The 16615-nt window shown below is 42.2% G+C and overlaps 2 protein-coding genes and 1 long non-coding RNA gene across 3 annotated transcripts; 1 reads left to right on the top strand and 2 right to left on the bottom strand.

The window, feature by feature from the left end:
• Window positions 1-685: 685 nt before the first annotated feature.
• LOC149108600 (uncharacterized) lies at window positions 686-2943 on the bottom strand. Its single transcript, XR_016208418.1, has 2 exons — window positions 2863-2943; window positions 686-2545 (listed from the first exon to the last, which is right to left on the bottom strand). It is a non-coding gene; the product is annotated as an uncharacterized LOC149108600 (long non-coding RNA).
• Window positions 2944-3079: 136 nt separating this feature from the next.
• LOC110052934 (angiotensin-converting enzyme-like) lies at window positions 3080-8036 on the top strand. Its single transcript, XM_020759127.2, has 5 exons — window positions 3080-4296; window positions 4497-4720; window positions 5253-5496; window positions 6542-6664; window positions 6758-8036. Exons 1-5 carry the CDS (start codon window positions 3221-3223, stop codon window positions 7305-7307), a joined length of 2217 nt encoding a protein of 738 aa, XP_020614786.2. The 5' UTR covers window positions 3080-3220; the 3' UTR covers window positions 7308-8036.
• Window positions 7924-15351, bottom strand: LOC110052932 (uncharacterized). The gene is made up of 2 exons (XM_020759124.2): window positions 15097-15351; window positions 7924-14634 (listed from the first exon to the last, which is right to left on the bottom strand). The coding sequence occupies exon 2, from the start codon at window positions 14607-14609 to the stop codon at window positions 9945-9947; it is 4665 nt and encodes a 1554-aa protein (XP_020614783.2). The 5' UTR covers window positions 14610-14634; window positions 15097-15351; the 3' UTR covers window positions 7924-9944.
• Window positions 15352-16615: the final 1264 nt, after the last annotated feature.

The raw sequence follows: 16615 nt of genomic DNA, 5'->3' as shown, positions 1-16615 counted from the left end.
CTATGTACATCAAGTGGGAAAAGCCTGACGTTAATCAACAGGTCAAACACATCAATTTGACGCTTTCCCTATAGCTGCACGCGCACGCGCATCTTTTAATTCCGTTAACTTCGAAATTCACCTAGCGTATTGTTTTCCAACGCAATGTAACGTATGATTTGTAACAGGCACGTTTTAAATCACTGTAAACTTTCATAACCGTCACACTGACGATGACGGATGTACCGTCGAAACATGTTTGTGAAAATTAAAAAAAGTCGTATTATTTTTGAAAATTTCTACACTTTTGCTGCTGTCTCGACCATTAGTGAGAAAAGAAAAGATTCGCGGATAGACTACAATATTTTGAGATTGGGTTTCAGGTATAAAGGGAAACACTTGTTCATTTGGTGATACAGTATTGTTACCGAAGAATTAAGAGTCTATCAAGATGTGACGCAATTCAAAATAAAGGTCAATTCAAAAAGTTTCATAAATACAACATCAAAAACAGAAATTTCATTTTCTCTAAATTTACTTATCTCCAGAAAGATGAAAATTATTGGCCAGACCCGCCTATAACGTATTACAAATAAGAAAGAAACAATGAACCAATCTGCGGTTGTAGAAATATTAAGAGATTTCAATATCGCCACAAAAAAAAACAAAAATCGATCAAATATGTAGACGTAAATTACACACCACGGACTTTTTAAAAGAAATATATATTTCTCAGTGTTAAAAATAATACCGTAATTATATTTCGTGGTACAACTGTAATGTTAACAAGCTTGCATTGAAAGGGCATCGCACTTGCTCCAGATGTTTCCATTGTGTATACAAAGCCAGAGGTTGAACCAAAACAACTTATGAAATATTAATGAACTAACCGACTACATCTTCAAATGACTCCCATTAAAAGAGCTTAAGAAGCTTAGCTCGGTTAAATATCTTTATGAGAAATGTCATGTAACAATGTCATTTACTGTACAGAGAGAGATTTAGCGTCCGCAGAAGACAGAATAATGATGTTTTCTTGAACACTGGGTTGACGACGAACACCTTTCAATATAAGCTAATGTAAGCCACTCGATCGTAGACTGAATGTTTTGGTAGCAGTTCATTTTCTAAGCTGAACCGCAAGAGTGCTTTTTTGTCGATGATATCAGGGCAATGTTTTTAACTTATAATATCTGTCAGTTGTATCGATGTTTCACTCCTACTGCCAAAGTCTTGGCTGAAATTTCGTTCATCAGTTCTTGGCCGCTGTGGTGTAAACGTAGACGACCAGCAATGCAAACAACCCAACCAAAACAGGCAACGCGATGGTTAAAACCCTCTGATGTCCTTCAGCGTTTCCTTGTTTTCTTTCTCTCTTCATTCGTCTTGTTTCTTTGGACGCTTTTCCCGGTAGCTGCCTCATGTTTAGGTGAAAAAGGAACTTCGATAAATGGTTTGTTTCTCCGGCAGTTTCGTTCGCCAAGAGTTGATTTATGAGTGTCACGCTTTAGTGACTCGCGATCGTTTCATACTGACGACACGTCATTGGTTTATGTCGGCCAATATAATTTTCTGAGACATCGTTGTTTTGGACCAGCGGTAGTAAGGCAAAATATACACCAGCTTTGGAGTTCTCAATCAAACAATCAGAGAGTTAATTTCATTAAAGGTCACAAGAAATTTTCGGAAAATTCAGTTCTTTACATGTAATTACACTTTTCATCTTTCACATGGAGTAGAGCTCAGCTGAGGTTCAAAGGAGCTAATTGCAACTGTACAATTATTAAAAGCTTCATGGTCATTTCATGATCTTGCTTATCTTCCTGCAACGGAGTTAGGTAGTTTATGAAAATCATGCCGCTTTTATTATTGACTGATTTAATCGATAAAGCTATCTCTCCGCAGATGTTTCTCTAGTGTTCTCCAAACATAGCTGTTGTGAATTTCAATTGGAACATAGGTCCTTCGCCAGAGATCCCTTTCCCCTGTCCTTGGCAGCTCTTTGCAGATGGTTTCAGCTCAGTCCAGTTTGATGTGCTTCAACCTCAGTCGGTCTTCGTGTTGCTTTGAGCCAGTTTCCCGAGATCTTCATAGAGGGGCGTGCCCCAGCCTGGTCACATTGGCAAAAGGCTTTCTAATAGTATGACCCAACCAGCGCCATTTCCTATTTCTGAGTTGCAATTGTCGATGCTTAGTGTTGTTCTGCTCTCTCGTGTTATCGAAATCAAGGTAATGCCGGAAACAGTCTGTGTGCGCGGGGACTGGGAAGAGGCAAGTTAAGGGATTCACCATTCTCCCCTCTTTAGTCTTAATGGGGAAAGTGCGAGATCAGAAGATTAACAAGTTGTGTTGACTATATGGGCAAGAAAAAGAAAAATTTAGTTGTTTATTCTGATCCTCCGGCATAGGTATCTAGTGACTGACCATTTATGGGAGGTTAGATCTGCAGTGTTCATGTGGCTGGGAGCCCCTTAAGTTAAGTGCCCTCCTACGGTGTCGATAAGCCTTCGACGTTCGACTATGGCAGTCTTTACGTACTGGTTCGGTCCCTCGCCGGCCATGTATCCTAACCAAGAAGTGGAGGAAAGTGGAGAGGAGTTAATGCTCCGAGAGTAAGTCGTTAGAACAAATTGGCACAACTGAAGCTACGAAGATGAATCGGAAAAAGGTTCGACATTTTAACTTTTTTAAATCAAGATCATTTACCATATCAATCCACGCTGATAATAAGTAAAACACCATTTTATATCTTAGGTCGGAGACAAAGAATAACTTCAAAAATACTATCTTGAAATGATCATTTGTTTTCTGTCACCAAGCAATAACAATATCAATCAAAAATAAAGCGCTCATTAAATATAATGTACTTGTCACCTGCCATACCTACAGTTTCCATTAGATTGTTTGACAAATTACACCGCTATCTGGCAAAAATTACACGATTCGCTTAAATCACACTCGTCTAAAAGAGGCCGCTTGTTTGTGACAAGTATAATTTACTTAAGCAACAGACCTGAACCACGAAAAGTTAATTACCTGTTGTCTTTGCTTAAGTCCACCTGAAAAATGGATTCATAATTTATCACTAGCGCCAGATCATATCACTATATGCTCTGGACTCGGCAAGAAATTGATTTTTGTTTGGTTTGCCAAAAGGGTCTTACACAGTCATATCCAAGGAAATGTTCCTTCCTTTTGAAAGGAAATATGGTTTGTTTATGCCGCTTAGGGAACAACGACGATGATTTTATGGATTTTTAATTCGCTAATTTTTCTCCTGTGGAGCCGCACCTGCTGCTCTACCAGCCAGCAAAATGTTACAACAAGGCTCAAGAACTACACGGCCCTAGCGCTGGATTTCCTGAAAAATTATGAAGTTCAAGCAACACAAATCTACTCAGGCGAGAGTCAAGCCGCCTGGAGATACGAGACGGACCTAACCGAGTGCAACAGGGAATTTTCTGTTGTAAACTCCACATTTGCGAAAGCGTTTAGTATGAAGGCCAGCAAAAACGCCTCCCTTATAAACGATGTCGATCTCTCAAACGACATGGCGAGGCAAATAAGGATAATTCGCCGAAATGTCCTTCCTAAATCTCAAAGGGACATGAAATTAATAGATGATCTTATTTCAAATATGACCAACATTTATAGTACCGGGAAACTTTGTAAGAAAAATAACTACACTAACGAAACGCGCTGTATGGAACTCGACCCAGACCTCAACGAGTTGATGGCAAAGTCGCGCGATTATGATGAACTTTTATGGGGCTGGAAAAGTTGGAGAGACACTGTGGGTCCTCCCATGAGAACGCTGTACGAAAGACTTGTGGGCCTTCTTAACTCTGGAGCGCGTGACCACGCATGGGGTGACTATGGGAATTTTCAACGCAGCGAATATGAAATGGGAAATGACTTCCAATCGGCGATCAAGAAGTTATGGAATGATCTGAGACTGCTCTATCAAGAACTTCATGCTTATGTGAGGTACAAATTACACGAGAAGTACCCTCAAGTTTCCTCAAATGGAACCATTCAGGCCCATCTTTTGGGAAACATGTGGGCCCAGGATTGGAGTTCAATCTATGATATCGTGAAGCCTTTTCCCAAGGTCCCATCTCTTGACGTCACCCCAAACTTGATAAAGCAGCAGTACAACGCAAAGAAAATGTTTAAGCTTGCGCAGTCGTTTTTTGTTTCCCTTGGCCTCGATCCCATGCCCCAAATGTTCTGGAATAAGTCCGTCATCACAAAACCAAAAGACAGAAAAATGGTTTGTCATCCATCGGCCTGGGATTTTTGCAAGGGAGACGTAAGGTAAGGAAATCAAAATGAAATCTCTATAATTATTGGATGCGTTTCTTGATATGAACAGGCGCGCAGATAGGAAGACAAAAACCAACACAAAGTGACACACACAAAGACACTCAGACAGATAGACAGACACACACAGACTATAAAGAAAAGCTATAGACAAAATGCTCTGTTAACACTATTCGGGTGTGTTATTGGCTTAGGATAAAGATGTGCACTGGCGTGAACCAGGAGAACTTGATTACGATCCACCACGAGATGGGACATTGTGAGTACTATCTTGCATACAAGGACCTCCCTTATGCATACAGAAGTGGCGCCAATCCGGGCTTTCACGAGGCTATAGGGGACACTATTGCACTCTCTGTGGAGAACCCGAAGCACTTGAAATCAGTAGGGCTATTGTACACTGTCGGAAACGATACTGGTAAGTAATTCTCTAAGCAGTTCGAAGAATCGTAAAAACTAAAAAGCGATTGATTGGCTACACGGGTGTCGTCTATCGATGGAAAGAAAGCGATCAATTATTGTGCGTTAATTAATTTATAAGAAGTAAAAAAAAAACATTTTGTCGTTAAAGTACTTCTATTATAGTTGATTAATGTCCTCTATTTCATAGACAAACTACTGGGGTATAGTAAAACTGTTCAGACTTTTCACTCTCGGTTTCAATCGACCATGTGGTTAACGATTAGACGGCTGGCAACTCGAGGCTTTTCTAGCGACTGAAGATGCTCTGATTCAAGAGAGAACAGTCTCTCTTTCATCTATTCGTCTCATCACCCCTCGACCAAACCAACCCACTTTTGCTTAACACACAAGAATAAGGAGAACTCTTACCAAGAAAACCATGTCTTTAGGAAAAAAATAATTGTAACTAAGGCTCCCTTCTCCCTTTTATTCTCTTCATGACTACGCAATGCGGACCTACATTAAGAAGTTTTTTTTCCACACTGCAGAGGCGGACATTAACTACTTAATGATGCAAGCTTTACGTCGCGTTGCACCTCTGCCTTGGACGTTACTTGTTGATCAGTGGAGATGGAAGGTGTTCTCTGGAAGGATCACACCTTCAAATTATAACTCAGAATGGTGGCGACTGCGCATGCACTATCAAGGTGTGTCAGCACCAATCCCTCGGACGGAGAAGGACTTTGATCCTGGGGCGAAGTTTCACGTGGGATCCAATTATCCTTACATCGGGTAATGTTATGACTGACGGTTTTTTTTATTTTCAATTAATTTTGTTTCAAATAACATGTTTCCTATTTCCATAGCAACCACGGAATAGAGCCTATTATAGAAGAAAGAAGACCTATCGAAACTAATGGGCAATTTTCTCTACGAGATGCGGCTGCGGGGAGACATGTTATTTGTATTCATGAAGACAAATATCCAGTCCAAGATGATGAATACAACTACCATGATTCCCTGTGGGCTCGTCTCATAGAAGGAACTGGCCATTGTAATCTATCTTCCGCCATTCCTGAAAACAAAGAGAGGTGGCATGTTAAACTCTTCAACTGCAATTAATGACAGCAGCCCAGCTCCTTCACAGCTTTTTGTTGTTGCAAGCTTTAAAGAAATCGCAAACAAAGTGCTGGGTATGAGTGGCCTTACTGTGACACAGCCTCTTCCAGGCCTTCAGTTAGATTGGTCGCGGTACAAAAATTGGAGAAGCGAATAAATAGGGACGAAGGGCGGTGCGGGAAGGCACCGTTTTTCACGCCGCTCTCCAACTAGCTGAATGCTTTGAAGAGGCTAATTGTGAAAACGCAGAGTCGCGAGTTAACAGGACGAAAAAACCTGGAAACTATTGGGGTGCTTTCTAATCAACCAAAAATTCCAGGACTTTTGAAACGGAAGCAAACGGAACGGAAATTTTTAGGGAGGTTTCCGGAAAATGGTAGAATTTCCGAAATGGGAACTATTTACCCAACAATTTCCGAAATTCTGGTAGGAAAATGAAATGGAACGGAAATTCCCGGTAAGTAGTTTCCGAAAATTGGAGTATACCTCCCGAGATTGGCCACTGCTGCTTCAATTCGCCTCTTGAAATTTCAGAAATTCAAATCGGAATTATCGTTGCACAGCAAAGCGCCACTGGACTGTCAATACATATTGCGGACCTATGCGTGCGTAGGTGTACGCTTACAATGCAGGGCGGGCCTGCAGGGCGGAAAAGGCTGCCCTACATACAAGCGCCTTGTACAATGCTAACTTCTCTGCTATTTCTTTTCGTTTGCAGCTATTTCGTTTCACTCATTCTCCAGTTCCAGTTTCATCGCTCACTTTGTGCAATTTCCAAACACCAAGGAAAGCTTCATGAATGTTCTATTTACAAGTCAAAAGAAGCCGGCCAAAAATTCAGGTACGAGCCTCCTCAAGCTGATTTGTTGCAGTGATAAACAAATTTGTTTTCTTAAATCAAATCTGACCTTCCTTGTTATCTTTATTTAATAAGAGAAATGCTCGCGGCAGGTCGAAGCCGGCCTTGGCCCCAGACCCTTTACCATTTGACGGGTGAGCGCGAGATGACAGCCAGCGCCATATTGGAATACTTTGCTCCCTTACAAGAATGGCTTGCTAAATATCGCTCGAAAAAAGGATACACTACAGGATGGAAAAGGAAAAAGGTGTTATCCACAAGTCCGGTAGTAAGTGGTGCGAGGAAAACATTGCCCTCTTCAACGCAAAGTTTATCAAATGAAAAGACTCAAACGCCCTCTAATAAAATGCAATTACCCTCAAAAGGAAAGAATTCAACATCTAGTGACAAGAACGGAACGGCTGATGTTACCTTCCCGGATGTTAAGAAGAACGACGATGCTATTAATTTGGGTAAACCGGATTTAAAGGCTGCCCTGGCGGCCCTGGGGCCTGCCTTAAAAACGTCCGAGGAAAATTCAGGCAAAGGCAGGAGCAATTCGCTCCTCGACCCCAAGTCCGCCATCTTGGGAACAAAACCGATGTTCGTTCCCAATAAAATCAAAGATCAGTTGGTTCTAGGTTAAACTCTAAATCTTTTTATGGCATTCGCATTAAATTTCAAGACAATCGTTGCGTTAACTCCACGAAGGGTATTAGGGAACAAGGAGGTTTGCACGTTCTTGACTCGCGGCTAAGTCGGAGGATATGATATCCTGCATGCTTGCAATTGACCGCGACTCAAGTAGAATATAATTAATCCGAAGATCCAAGGTTAGAGTTAAAAGCGGTCTGCAGAACAGTCCGTATTTTATCGCGTTACACCACCTAATTAAATTATCCCTCTTTTCGATCTTTTGCTAGCTTGTTTCAGGCTCTCGATAGTTGGGGAGGAGCGACAAAGAGAGGGCGAGCGAGGGAAAAAACGAGGAAGGACTGAGGCGAAGAACGGCTTCTCTTCCTCGCCTAATGAGTCCCCCTCGTTTTTTCTCTCGCTCGCCCTCTATTTTTCCGCTCGACCCCAACAGGCGGGAGCCTGGAACAGGCTAATCTTTTACTAACTGAACTAAGCACCGTTCCATAGCTCTAGGAATTTAAACTGTTAACAAACTGTACTGCGTCTGCCCAGCATAACTTACAGCTGCACCCACCAATACAATATTGCATTGGTTTCTTAAGGATTGTTCAGCACGAGAATAAATGTCCATTGACAACTTTCCACTGAGTTTATTACGTAAAATATATAAAAGGAATTTGTAAAAATAATAATGCGCATTATTAATAGTATTCTTAATAATAAACTAAAGTGCACACATTGTCCTGTTGTGTTCTATAGGGAGTACACTTGCCTCAGACTTGTCTTTATGAAAGGAAACAAAACAAGAGACTCTGGTAACAGGAATAGTTAGAATCCAATACGCACGCGCCAACTTACTTTTTGTTCTAGCCATTCTTTACTCAAGATCCCACGGTATTTCTGGCCAGCGAGGTAAAATACCTTGTTTCTGTGTACGTGAATTAGAGGTCAAACCACTTACTTCCGTCACTAACTTCCACCTTTCTCTATCTTGGTGATATCTGAGGCATTTATTCTTTATAGTCCTATTTGACATATTTAATTCCTATGAACGAATGCCGGATAAAAATTCTGTCTTTTCTTTTTAACGCATAGCTGATTTACAACTTATCGTACGTGTGTTATGTTATTTAAGCAGACTAAGAATAAGCAGTTTATTACTCCAAGATCCTCAAGATAAGAAAAGTAGGTCGAATTAATCAAACGACTTTGTCGGATTCTAAGCAATAAAAAAAGATATTGAAATCCAAATAAAACCTTTGTCTAAAGAACCTTTCATTTAAAATTAATTAAATGTTTACACTAACGCAAGGTTCAACGTGAAGGAATAAAAGATGAAAGTTTCCCTGTTGCCAGCTGTGACGATTTGACTTTCCTCCAATGATTAATTTGCTAATTAGTAAGAATCAATTTGAATTTTGTCAAAATGTGGTAAGGACAAAAAAGGGGCACACGAGGCGATAGCCGGGTGTGTCACGGATGTTCTTACAACAATTTGACGTCATCTGTGATCAATTACTGAACAGACGCAAGGCAACATGAAATCTTATATAATAAAGAAACAAAAACTGTTAATGACGTCATCTATGCGTCTGTCCTTCAATTAATCGTAATTAAGAACCAATCAAAATGCGAGAATTCGACATATTATATAATAATGACTGCATCATCCGGAACTCAAAGATTTTCCGTCGCTTACAATAGAAGGGGTAAATCGCCGTGCACTCACAGGAACTCTATCGGATCTCCAAGAGCAGCCCAAAAAGTTCCCGCCAAAACGGCGGGCGAGGTTCCTCTGTTCACTTAAAAATAAGATTGTGAAGATTTCCAGGAGACGATTCAGGAGACTGGATTCCAGTAGAAAAAGGTATTTGTCCCTTTGCATCGTGCTTTGCCTGTACTATATGAAGCTCATTTTAGACTGCAAAACAAATTTTGGATGCTAACCATTCATTGCCCATATAAATTTCCACACTTTTGGGTAACAGGTAAACATTTCTTATCCCCTCTTGTTCACAGCCAAACTAGAAGCGTGTTTTTAGCCTAATAACTCTACGCCAATCCGCACATAGATTTGCAGACTATTAACATTACCAAAAAGCATTCAGTAACAGGTCTATTGAAGTACAGTTTTCGCGTGACCCTGTCAATCATACCAAATGGTCGTAAATCGAATTGAATGCCAGAAATGCCGAATTCTTTCTATAAATGCGCCTGCAGGGAATCATGGTAGTTGTATTCATCATCTTGGACTAGATATTTGTTTTGATGAATACAATTACAATCACGCCTCTTAAAGAAAATTGGCCACTGAAAGATCGTGAATCGCAAATTTCCAGACCACTGAACTTTGCACGAAATTTTCTGGTAGTTTGAAATTAGTAGGATTTGTATGGTAATCCAGCAACTTTTTCCAATACAAATCTTCTTAATTTTTTAAACTTCTAAACAATTCATTTCTGTACATCAGCAGTCAGAAGCTGAATTCGTCAAGCTGTGTCCATTTCTGGCATCTACCACGACCAATTTGTTTTTAATTGACAAGATCACGAAACAGCATTACCCAAACACTCTACTATTCATTATCATAATATTAAGTAAATGTTTCTAACGCGTTACATAGTTGTAACAGTCTGAATCAGTTCACCTACAGGTAAGTTCCACCGGCGTACTGGCTCGATATTCTTGAGGGCCCATCGTGCCGTGCGCGCTTTCCATTAATATGGCCGTAGGGATCCACATAACCGTGTCTACAATTCGGATCGTTTTCTGTATTGTATTTGCTTTTAGCAAAGCCTCGATCTTCTTCTGCTTCATGACTGTACCACGGGTCTTCGGTCGAATTGCGATTTCTATCGTAAAACTGCGAGTCAACTTCCAAAGGTTCTCTTGAACCGTTAGTATAAGGAATGTTCTCCGAGGGGTATTGTTCAGTTTCGTATGGGTGGGGCGCCTCTCTGTATTCGTGGGGTTCTGGGTACGGCACAACTCCTCCGCTCATTTCGTCCACGTACTCATCGGTTATTTCTTCATAAACTTCTTGGTACCCGATCAAGTTTCCATCATTATCGTAGACGCCTATTATTCTCCTTTTGTAGGAACTCTCGGGTTTCCGCGGGGGCACTGTGTATGGATTCGGATATTCTTCTAGTTGACGGTCATTGTCGTCAGGATACTCCCCACTGGGGGCACTCTCGTACGAGTAAGCCTCCTGAGGCGGCTGCAGTGGGGGCTCCTCTCCTCCCCATTCGTTTGATGGGGGTTCGGGCCATGCTTCGCCATCTTGGTAGTTTAATCCCCTGGGGTAAAACTCGTCCCTGTTATCAACGCCGTTCTCTGGGGGCTGATTGTATTCGTCAGGTACATCATGGTGTGGAGCATGCGCGTGCAGAAGACCATCCAATTTAAACTGTTCCTCTCGACTCAGCGCTCTGAATCGTCCCTTGGGTTCCAGTTGTTCATCAGCCAAGCCTTCATCCGGATACACGTCAGGTTGGTCATTGCTGCGGTTTGGCACCGGTTGAAAGGCTCCTGCATTAAGACGCACAGCGGAGCCCTTAATAAAAGGGAACCTATCTGGATCTATACTCTTGGGAATCTGAGGCCTGGGCAAGGCCTGAGCGCTGATGAGAATTCTCTCAGGTTGGGCGAGTGGAACTGAATAAGATGGCGGCGGAGGAGCGCTTTCAACTTCTGGCGCCGAGAAAACCACAGGTGGAACATCACCTTCTTCACTTTCTTGAGATAAACTCTCTCCATCGTTGTCCTCTGGTTCAGAAGCGTACAGCTCTAATGGATGAGTCACCACAAAGCTTCCCTCTGGCTTGTGGTCCACGGTAACTCCGACAGGCTCTCCAATGATGACTGTACCTGGCAGCTGACTGACGGAAATCTCCAGCTCAGACTTGCTGCGGCTTAGACCGGGGGTAACAACTCGGCTTCGAACGCGTTCTTGAACGGACACTCCCAACTCGACTTCCGGTTTTCCTTGGACATCGATGGTTAGAGACGTTGTTTCTGACTTGTCTGGTACCACAGGCACACCAGCCCGGAGTTCAGCAACCTGTGCGCGACTCACCTCGTAACGCTTGTACAGAGATTGGATTTCTTTGGATAGTTCAACCACGTGAACACTGAGCTTTTCGTTTTTCTTCTCGCATTCATCTAACTGAACTGTTTTTCCCTCGAGCTTTTCTTGAACTTCCTTCACGTTGTCCTCCAAGAACCGGATCCGAGTGTGCAGAACCGATTCGTCCTTCTCGGAGGCTGGTATTCGGCTCTGTAGCAGTTGAATCTCTCTCTCCAACATGATGATTTGGTTGTCTTTGTCACCGTCATCCATTTCTTCCATCATCTTGTTCTTTTCACTGAGCTCTTTTCCAAGTTTACTGATCGTGTCTTCTCTGGTCAATAGTTCTTTCTTGATCCATTTGGCCTGCTCTTCAGCCTGTTGTTTTTGTTTAGAAGCTCTTTGAAGCTCGATTTCGAGATGAGTGATCCTTGTGTGCGATTTGTCAAAATCTTTGCTCAGACCTTCAATCTCCATATTGGCCTGACTCAGCTTTATCTCAACTTCCGCGAGTTTTTCTGAATCTTTCCGGAGCTCGCTTTGAAGATTGTTCTTCTCCTTCTGCAAGGAATCTTTCTCATCTTCAACCTCGTCTAGTTTGAGTTTCAGAGACTCAAACTTTTCCTGCCAACCGTCTTCGCTCGCCTGCCGATGCAAGGATCTCTTTAGCTGTTCAAGCTCTTCTAGATACCGTTCACACTCTTCCTCTTTCTTTCTTGAAGTGTCTTTGAGTTTCTTTAGCTCTTTCTCCAGATCTCCAGCATCCTTGGCGAGTTTTAGTTCGGACACTTGACGTCGCAGTGTGGCAGTCTCGCTATGTGCATCGTTTAACTCTCGTCGAACCTTGCCATATTTGGACTTCGTTTGCTCGTGTTCATCTTCCTTCCTCTCCAAGTTTCGCTCCAGTCGTTGCTTCTCCATTTGAAGGGAACTCTTCTCTCGTTTTAGCTCGTCGTGCTTTTGCTTCCAGTTCTCATCGTCTTTTGTTTTTAGCTTGGCTTTCAAGTCATATAGCTCGGCCTCCAGCTTACGAACCTTCTCCTCCAGATCTTTGTTCTTGCTTTGCATTTTGCCTCTCTCAGTGATGTGTAAGTCTTCTTCCTCCTTCAGTTCTTCGCTCAGATCTGACACTTCGTCCTTCAACTGTTTATTTTCTTTCTTCAAATCATCGTTCTCGTCGCACAGGTCCCCGTACATTTCTTTTCCTTTCTCAAATCTCTCTTTCATTTCTTTGAGCTCGTCATCAATGTCTTCTTTCTGCTTGGTAAGGTCTTCCTTCTCTTCTTTTAATTTCTTTTCGTCTTCCAGAACCTTGTCGTATCTGTCTTTCAACTTCTCATACTCCTCGATAAGCTCGTCTTGGGAATCTTGTGACTTCAGTTCAATGAGTTCTTGCCTGGCCTTTTCCAACTCTTTCTCGATGTACTCATGTTCTCGTAACTTCTCTTCCAGGTCTTCTATGATGTTTTTGTCCTGGGCCTGGTCTTTGCGCAGGTTATTTATGATCATTTCTTTCTCTACTAACTCTTTTCTCATCTCCTCACATCGTTCGTTCAGATGCTCGATGGTCTTGGTAAGCTCATCTGTAGTTTTCTTGGCTCTTTCCTCGGATTCCTCTAGGCATTGTTCGACTTGTTCTTTCTCTCTCTTGGTGCGTCCTAGAAGCTCTTCGAGTTCCTGTATTTGAGACTTAGAGTAGTCTTGGCTGGACCACGAATCTTCAGGTTCCTTTGGCAACGCAGCAAGACTTGGAGTTGCTCCGACAGCCACAATACGCTCTTCATTATTAAAGTCGTAGTCGTCACTCAAGTCCTCCTCATCGACGGCCAATGGAGCACCTTGTATGATGTGGCCGGCTAGTTCGCTTTGTAAGGAGATCACCTCGTCTCTGAGTTGTTCCAGCTCTTGGGTCAACTCTTCATTTTCTCTCATCAACCTTCTTCGTTCTTCGTCTCCGTCCTCTTGATCTCGGTCTCGAGCGTCTTCAACTTGCCTTTGTAGCGAAGCCATATCATCTTTCAAGTCTTCGTTTTCCGCCCTCAACGCGGAAATGGTCTTTTCCTTGTCAGAAACCTCCTTCTTAAAGAGTTCTGCTCGGACGTGAGATTCGTTCAGTTGCTTGGTCCACTGTTTGGAGTCTATCTCTGTTTTGTTTTTACTATCGACGAACTGCAAGTACAGAAGTTCCTTTTCTTTGCAGACTTCTTTCAGATTCATCTCCAGCTGCGAAATCTTCTTGTTTTGAACCTCGAGTCTGTTGGTGCCTTCACGGATCAAGCTTTCGCGGCTGTCTTTCTCGGCTTCCAACTTGCTTTCCAATTCTGCAACAAGGCCTCGCACAACGGACAGTTCCTTCTCAAGCTCGATATTCCTCGCTCGACTTTTGTCGCAGTTGTCCTCTGAATCGCTCACCTGCGCGTGATAGTCCACAATTTGCTTCTTCATCTCCTCGATGATTTCATCATCAGCCGACAATTTAATTTGCAAGCCCTTCAACTTCTCCTCCAGATCGTCGACTTCCTTGCGCAATTCTTCCCTCTCCTGCTGCAGTTTGTCATTTTCCGTGGCAATTTCGTCATACCTGAGTTTCAAGGACTCCATTTCTTGCGTCAAATCATCGTCACCACGACCATAATGTTTACATTGTTTCTCGTCATCACCTGAATCATACTGGGGCTTGGCGTCACGCAATTCGTCGTTTTCCTTTCTTGCCTCATCGAGCAGATTCTGCAAATTCTCGTTGTCTTTCTTGATTTCTTCGGCTTTCTCTTGTTCCTCTTTGTATATACGAACTGTCGCCTCGAGCTTTTCTATGGTAATTTTCAACAGCTTATTTTCCTCCACAACCGTCTTGACAGTAATTTCGTGCTCCGAGAACGTTCTGTGATAAGAAAACGCCGCGTTTTTTAACACACCTATCTTTTCCTCGGTGTTCTCACACGCGTCCTCGAGGTTGCGAAGCCGCTCGCGTGTATTTCTTAACTCCTGTTCAAGCTCACCTAACCTATCTTGTGCCTCAAAGAAGCGTGATTTGAAATCTTCTTCGGCCGGAAGCTCTTCAACATCAAATCTGATCGTTTCCTCTGTGGTAGTCGAGTCCTTTGTCTCCAAAACAAGGTCTGATTTCTCTCTATTGACTTCCAAAACGTATGTGTACTCTTCAGAATCGCGCGGAGCATCACGATCATTCGGTCGAGCACTCGATCCTCGATTCAGTGAAATAGCATCCCTGGAGTCCGACATGTTGGAACGTTATTTACCTTTGTCACTGAATAAACGGAATGAAACAGAAAGTAAAGTATACTATTTCGTAAATAAATAATTGGCGTTCCAAGGTTGTGTAAGTACACGCGTGCTAAATGACAAGGACATTGTCACGAATAACCAAAACAGAAGCCAGCGGCAGGCGTTAAATGGCTTCCCGATCGCTTGCTCGATCTCTGTCGACTGATCCAATGATGCAAAAGACAAACGAACCCAACCAAGCGAAAGCCAAACAAATTTACCCGCAGAACAAACACATTGAATCAGCGACTGACAAGCGAGTAAAACATTGGCGTTTTTCGCAATTCAGTTTACGTCAGACGACAGGAGCGAAAGCAATCCTTGGTAGTTTAAAATACCCGATACATATAGTCATAATAATGAACCTAAGTGGCGGTTACTGCTTTCAGCAAAGAGAAATCTGGCACGAAGTAATCGTTTGACAAATGAAGAGGTGTTACAATACCTGCTGTCCCCGTTTGGAGTTAAATTTCTGCAAGATGTTTACAACATTTCGCTGTGACAGCCGCTTACCACAATCCCGCAAGCCACGGCTAAATAGCGAAACGCAAATATCTGATATGGCATTCAGCGTCTAATGTGATACACCGACGTGGGCAGTCCCGTGAGAACGGCAAGATTGGCCACTTATTATAAAAGACTCCACGACCAATCTACAAACGGTTTGCGAGGAATTTGCATACCAAAAACAACTATGTCACGCTCGACAAAACGGGAAATATTTCGTAAACCAGGTGAGTCACGCTTGATTTCACTTGTGCGGCGTATAATTATGACTAAAATGTTAATTGAAGCAATCCGTCACGTCACACTGAGCGAGTCAAGTATCAGTGAAAAGATTTAAGGAAAATTTTGCGTTTATTTAACCAATTTCTTTATGTATTTATCACTTATACTCTAAACGCAAACCTCTAATCCTAACGCTGCACAAACATTTGGCGGCGGTGTAATGTTTGTCGTGGAGAGTATTTTTGTTTTTAAACATAGGAACTGTTAATTGATGCTAATCATTTTTTGTAATCTAACACGGTGGCGTTAAAAGAATTCGGAGGTCAATGTTTGTACGTTACCTGAATTCTTTATGTTAAAATCTGAACGAGAAAGACTCCCGATCCTAGAGGTTAAAATTCTTTGGTTTAGTGTTAGCCACAGGGTTAGCCATAATGAACAGCGTTGCCAATTTGTTTAGAACTTTCTAGCTGTGTCGCTACTGATTCTCGTTAGAATGTTACACGCCACACACCCAGCTTTGATAGTCTTGTCTGTAACGGGCTGTAAACCGCAAACTATTTTATTATTTAAGCCGGGGGTACGAAAAGCCTAAAAACGGAGCGGGGATGAAATATCCCTAAGCGTTTGCATGGTTGCGTAAGTAGCTTTGAGAATTTGTCGTTGAGAAACGAAAACGTTTTCCACTTCAAAAACAAGATTCAGGATGAAAGTAGCTTGCTCTGACGTTATGATTAGTGATTGGGCTGATAAAGTTCTCCACTTCACTTTTTTGGCTAAACCCGGCCTTGATCTGACCCCGGCTTAGTCAAGAGATATTTTGGTGGACTTTGTTTCAGATCAATTTGTTGAGACTTTATAATTTGAAATTCAAATTATATTTAAACACACGCGAAAACTGCATTGCTGTTTACACGTAAATCAAGACTCAAGATATGAAACAAAAGGCAGAAATCCGCTTGCGTTGCTAGGAGAGGAACCTAGGAGCCAGCCAAAACGCTTCCATTTCTCGACAGCAGATTAATAGTAATCCCGCATTAGGAATTAGCGAAGGTTTCATTCCAGATCTTACGCTAACCCTTACCTATATTACGCTATATTTATACTTGAAACTAAATGATCAATGCAGAATTATTAATTAACAAGAGACCTAATCTGAAGGATAATACTACAAGGGAGGTTTATGTTCTGAGACCTTCTAATCCTGCTTTGCCTTGTACACATTCCTTCACGGT

Source organism: Orbicella faveolata, unplaced genomic scaffold, assembly GCF_042242905.1.
Source record: "Orbicella faveolata isolate gen_17 unplaced genomic scaffold, um_ofav_v1 contig_25, whole genome shotgun sequence".
In the NCBI taxonomy this organism is placed as follows: Eukaryota; Metazoa; Cnidaria; class Anthozoa; order Scleractinia; family Merulinidae; genus Orbicella; species Orbicella faveolata.
This window is presented reverse-complemented; position numbering and strand designations above follow the sequence as displayed.

Coding starts and splice junctions, on each gene's coding strand:
- LOC110052934 (XM_020759127.2), top strand. CDS start 3,221: ATGATTTTATGGATTTTTAATTCGCTAATTTTTCTCCTGTGGAGCCGC. Junction 4,297..4,496: donor TTTTGCAAGGGAGACGTAAG/GTAAGGAAATCA, acceptor TTATTGGCTTAG/GATAAAGATGTGCACTGGCG. Junction 6,665..6,757: donor GAAGCCGGCCAAAAATTCAG/GTACGAGCCTCC, acceptor TTATTTAATAAG/AGAAATGCTCGCGGCAGGTC.
- LOC110052932 (XM_020759124.2), bottom strand. CDS start 14,609: ATGTCGGACTCCAGGGATGCTATTTCACTGAATCGAGGATCGAGTGCT.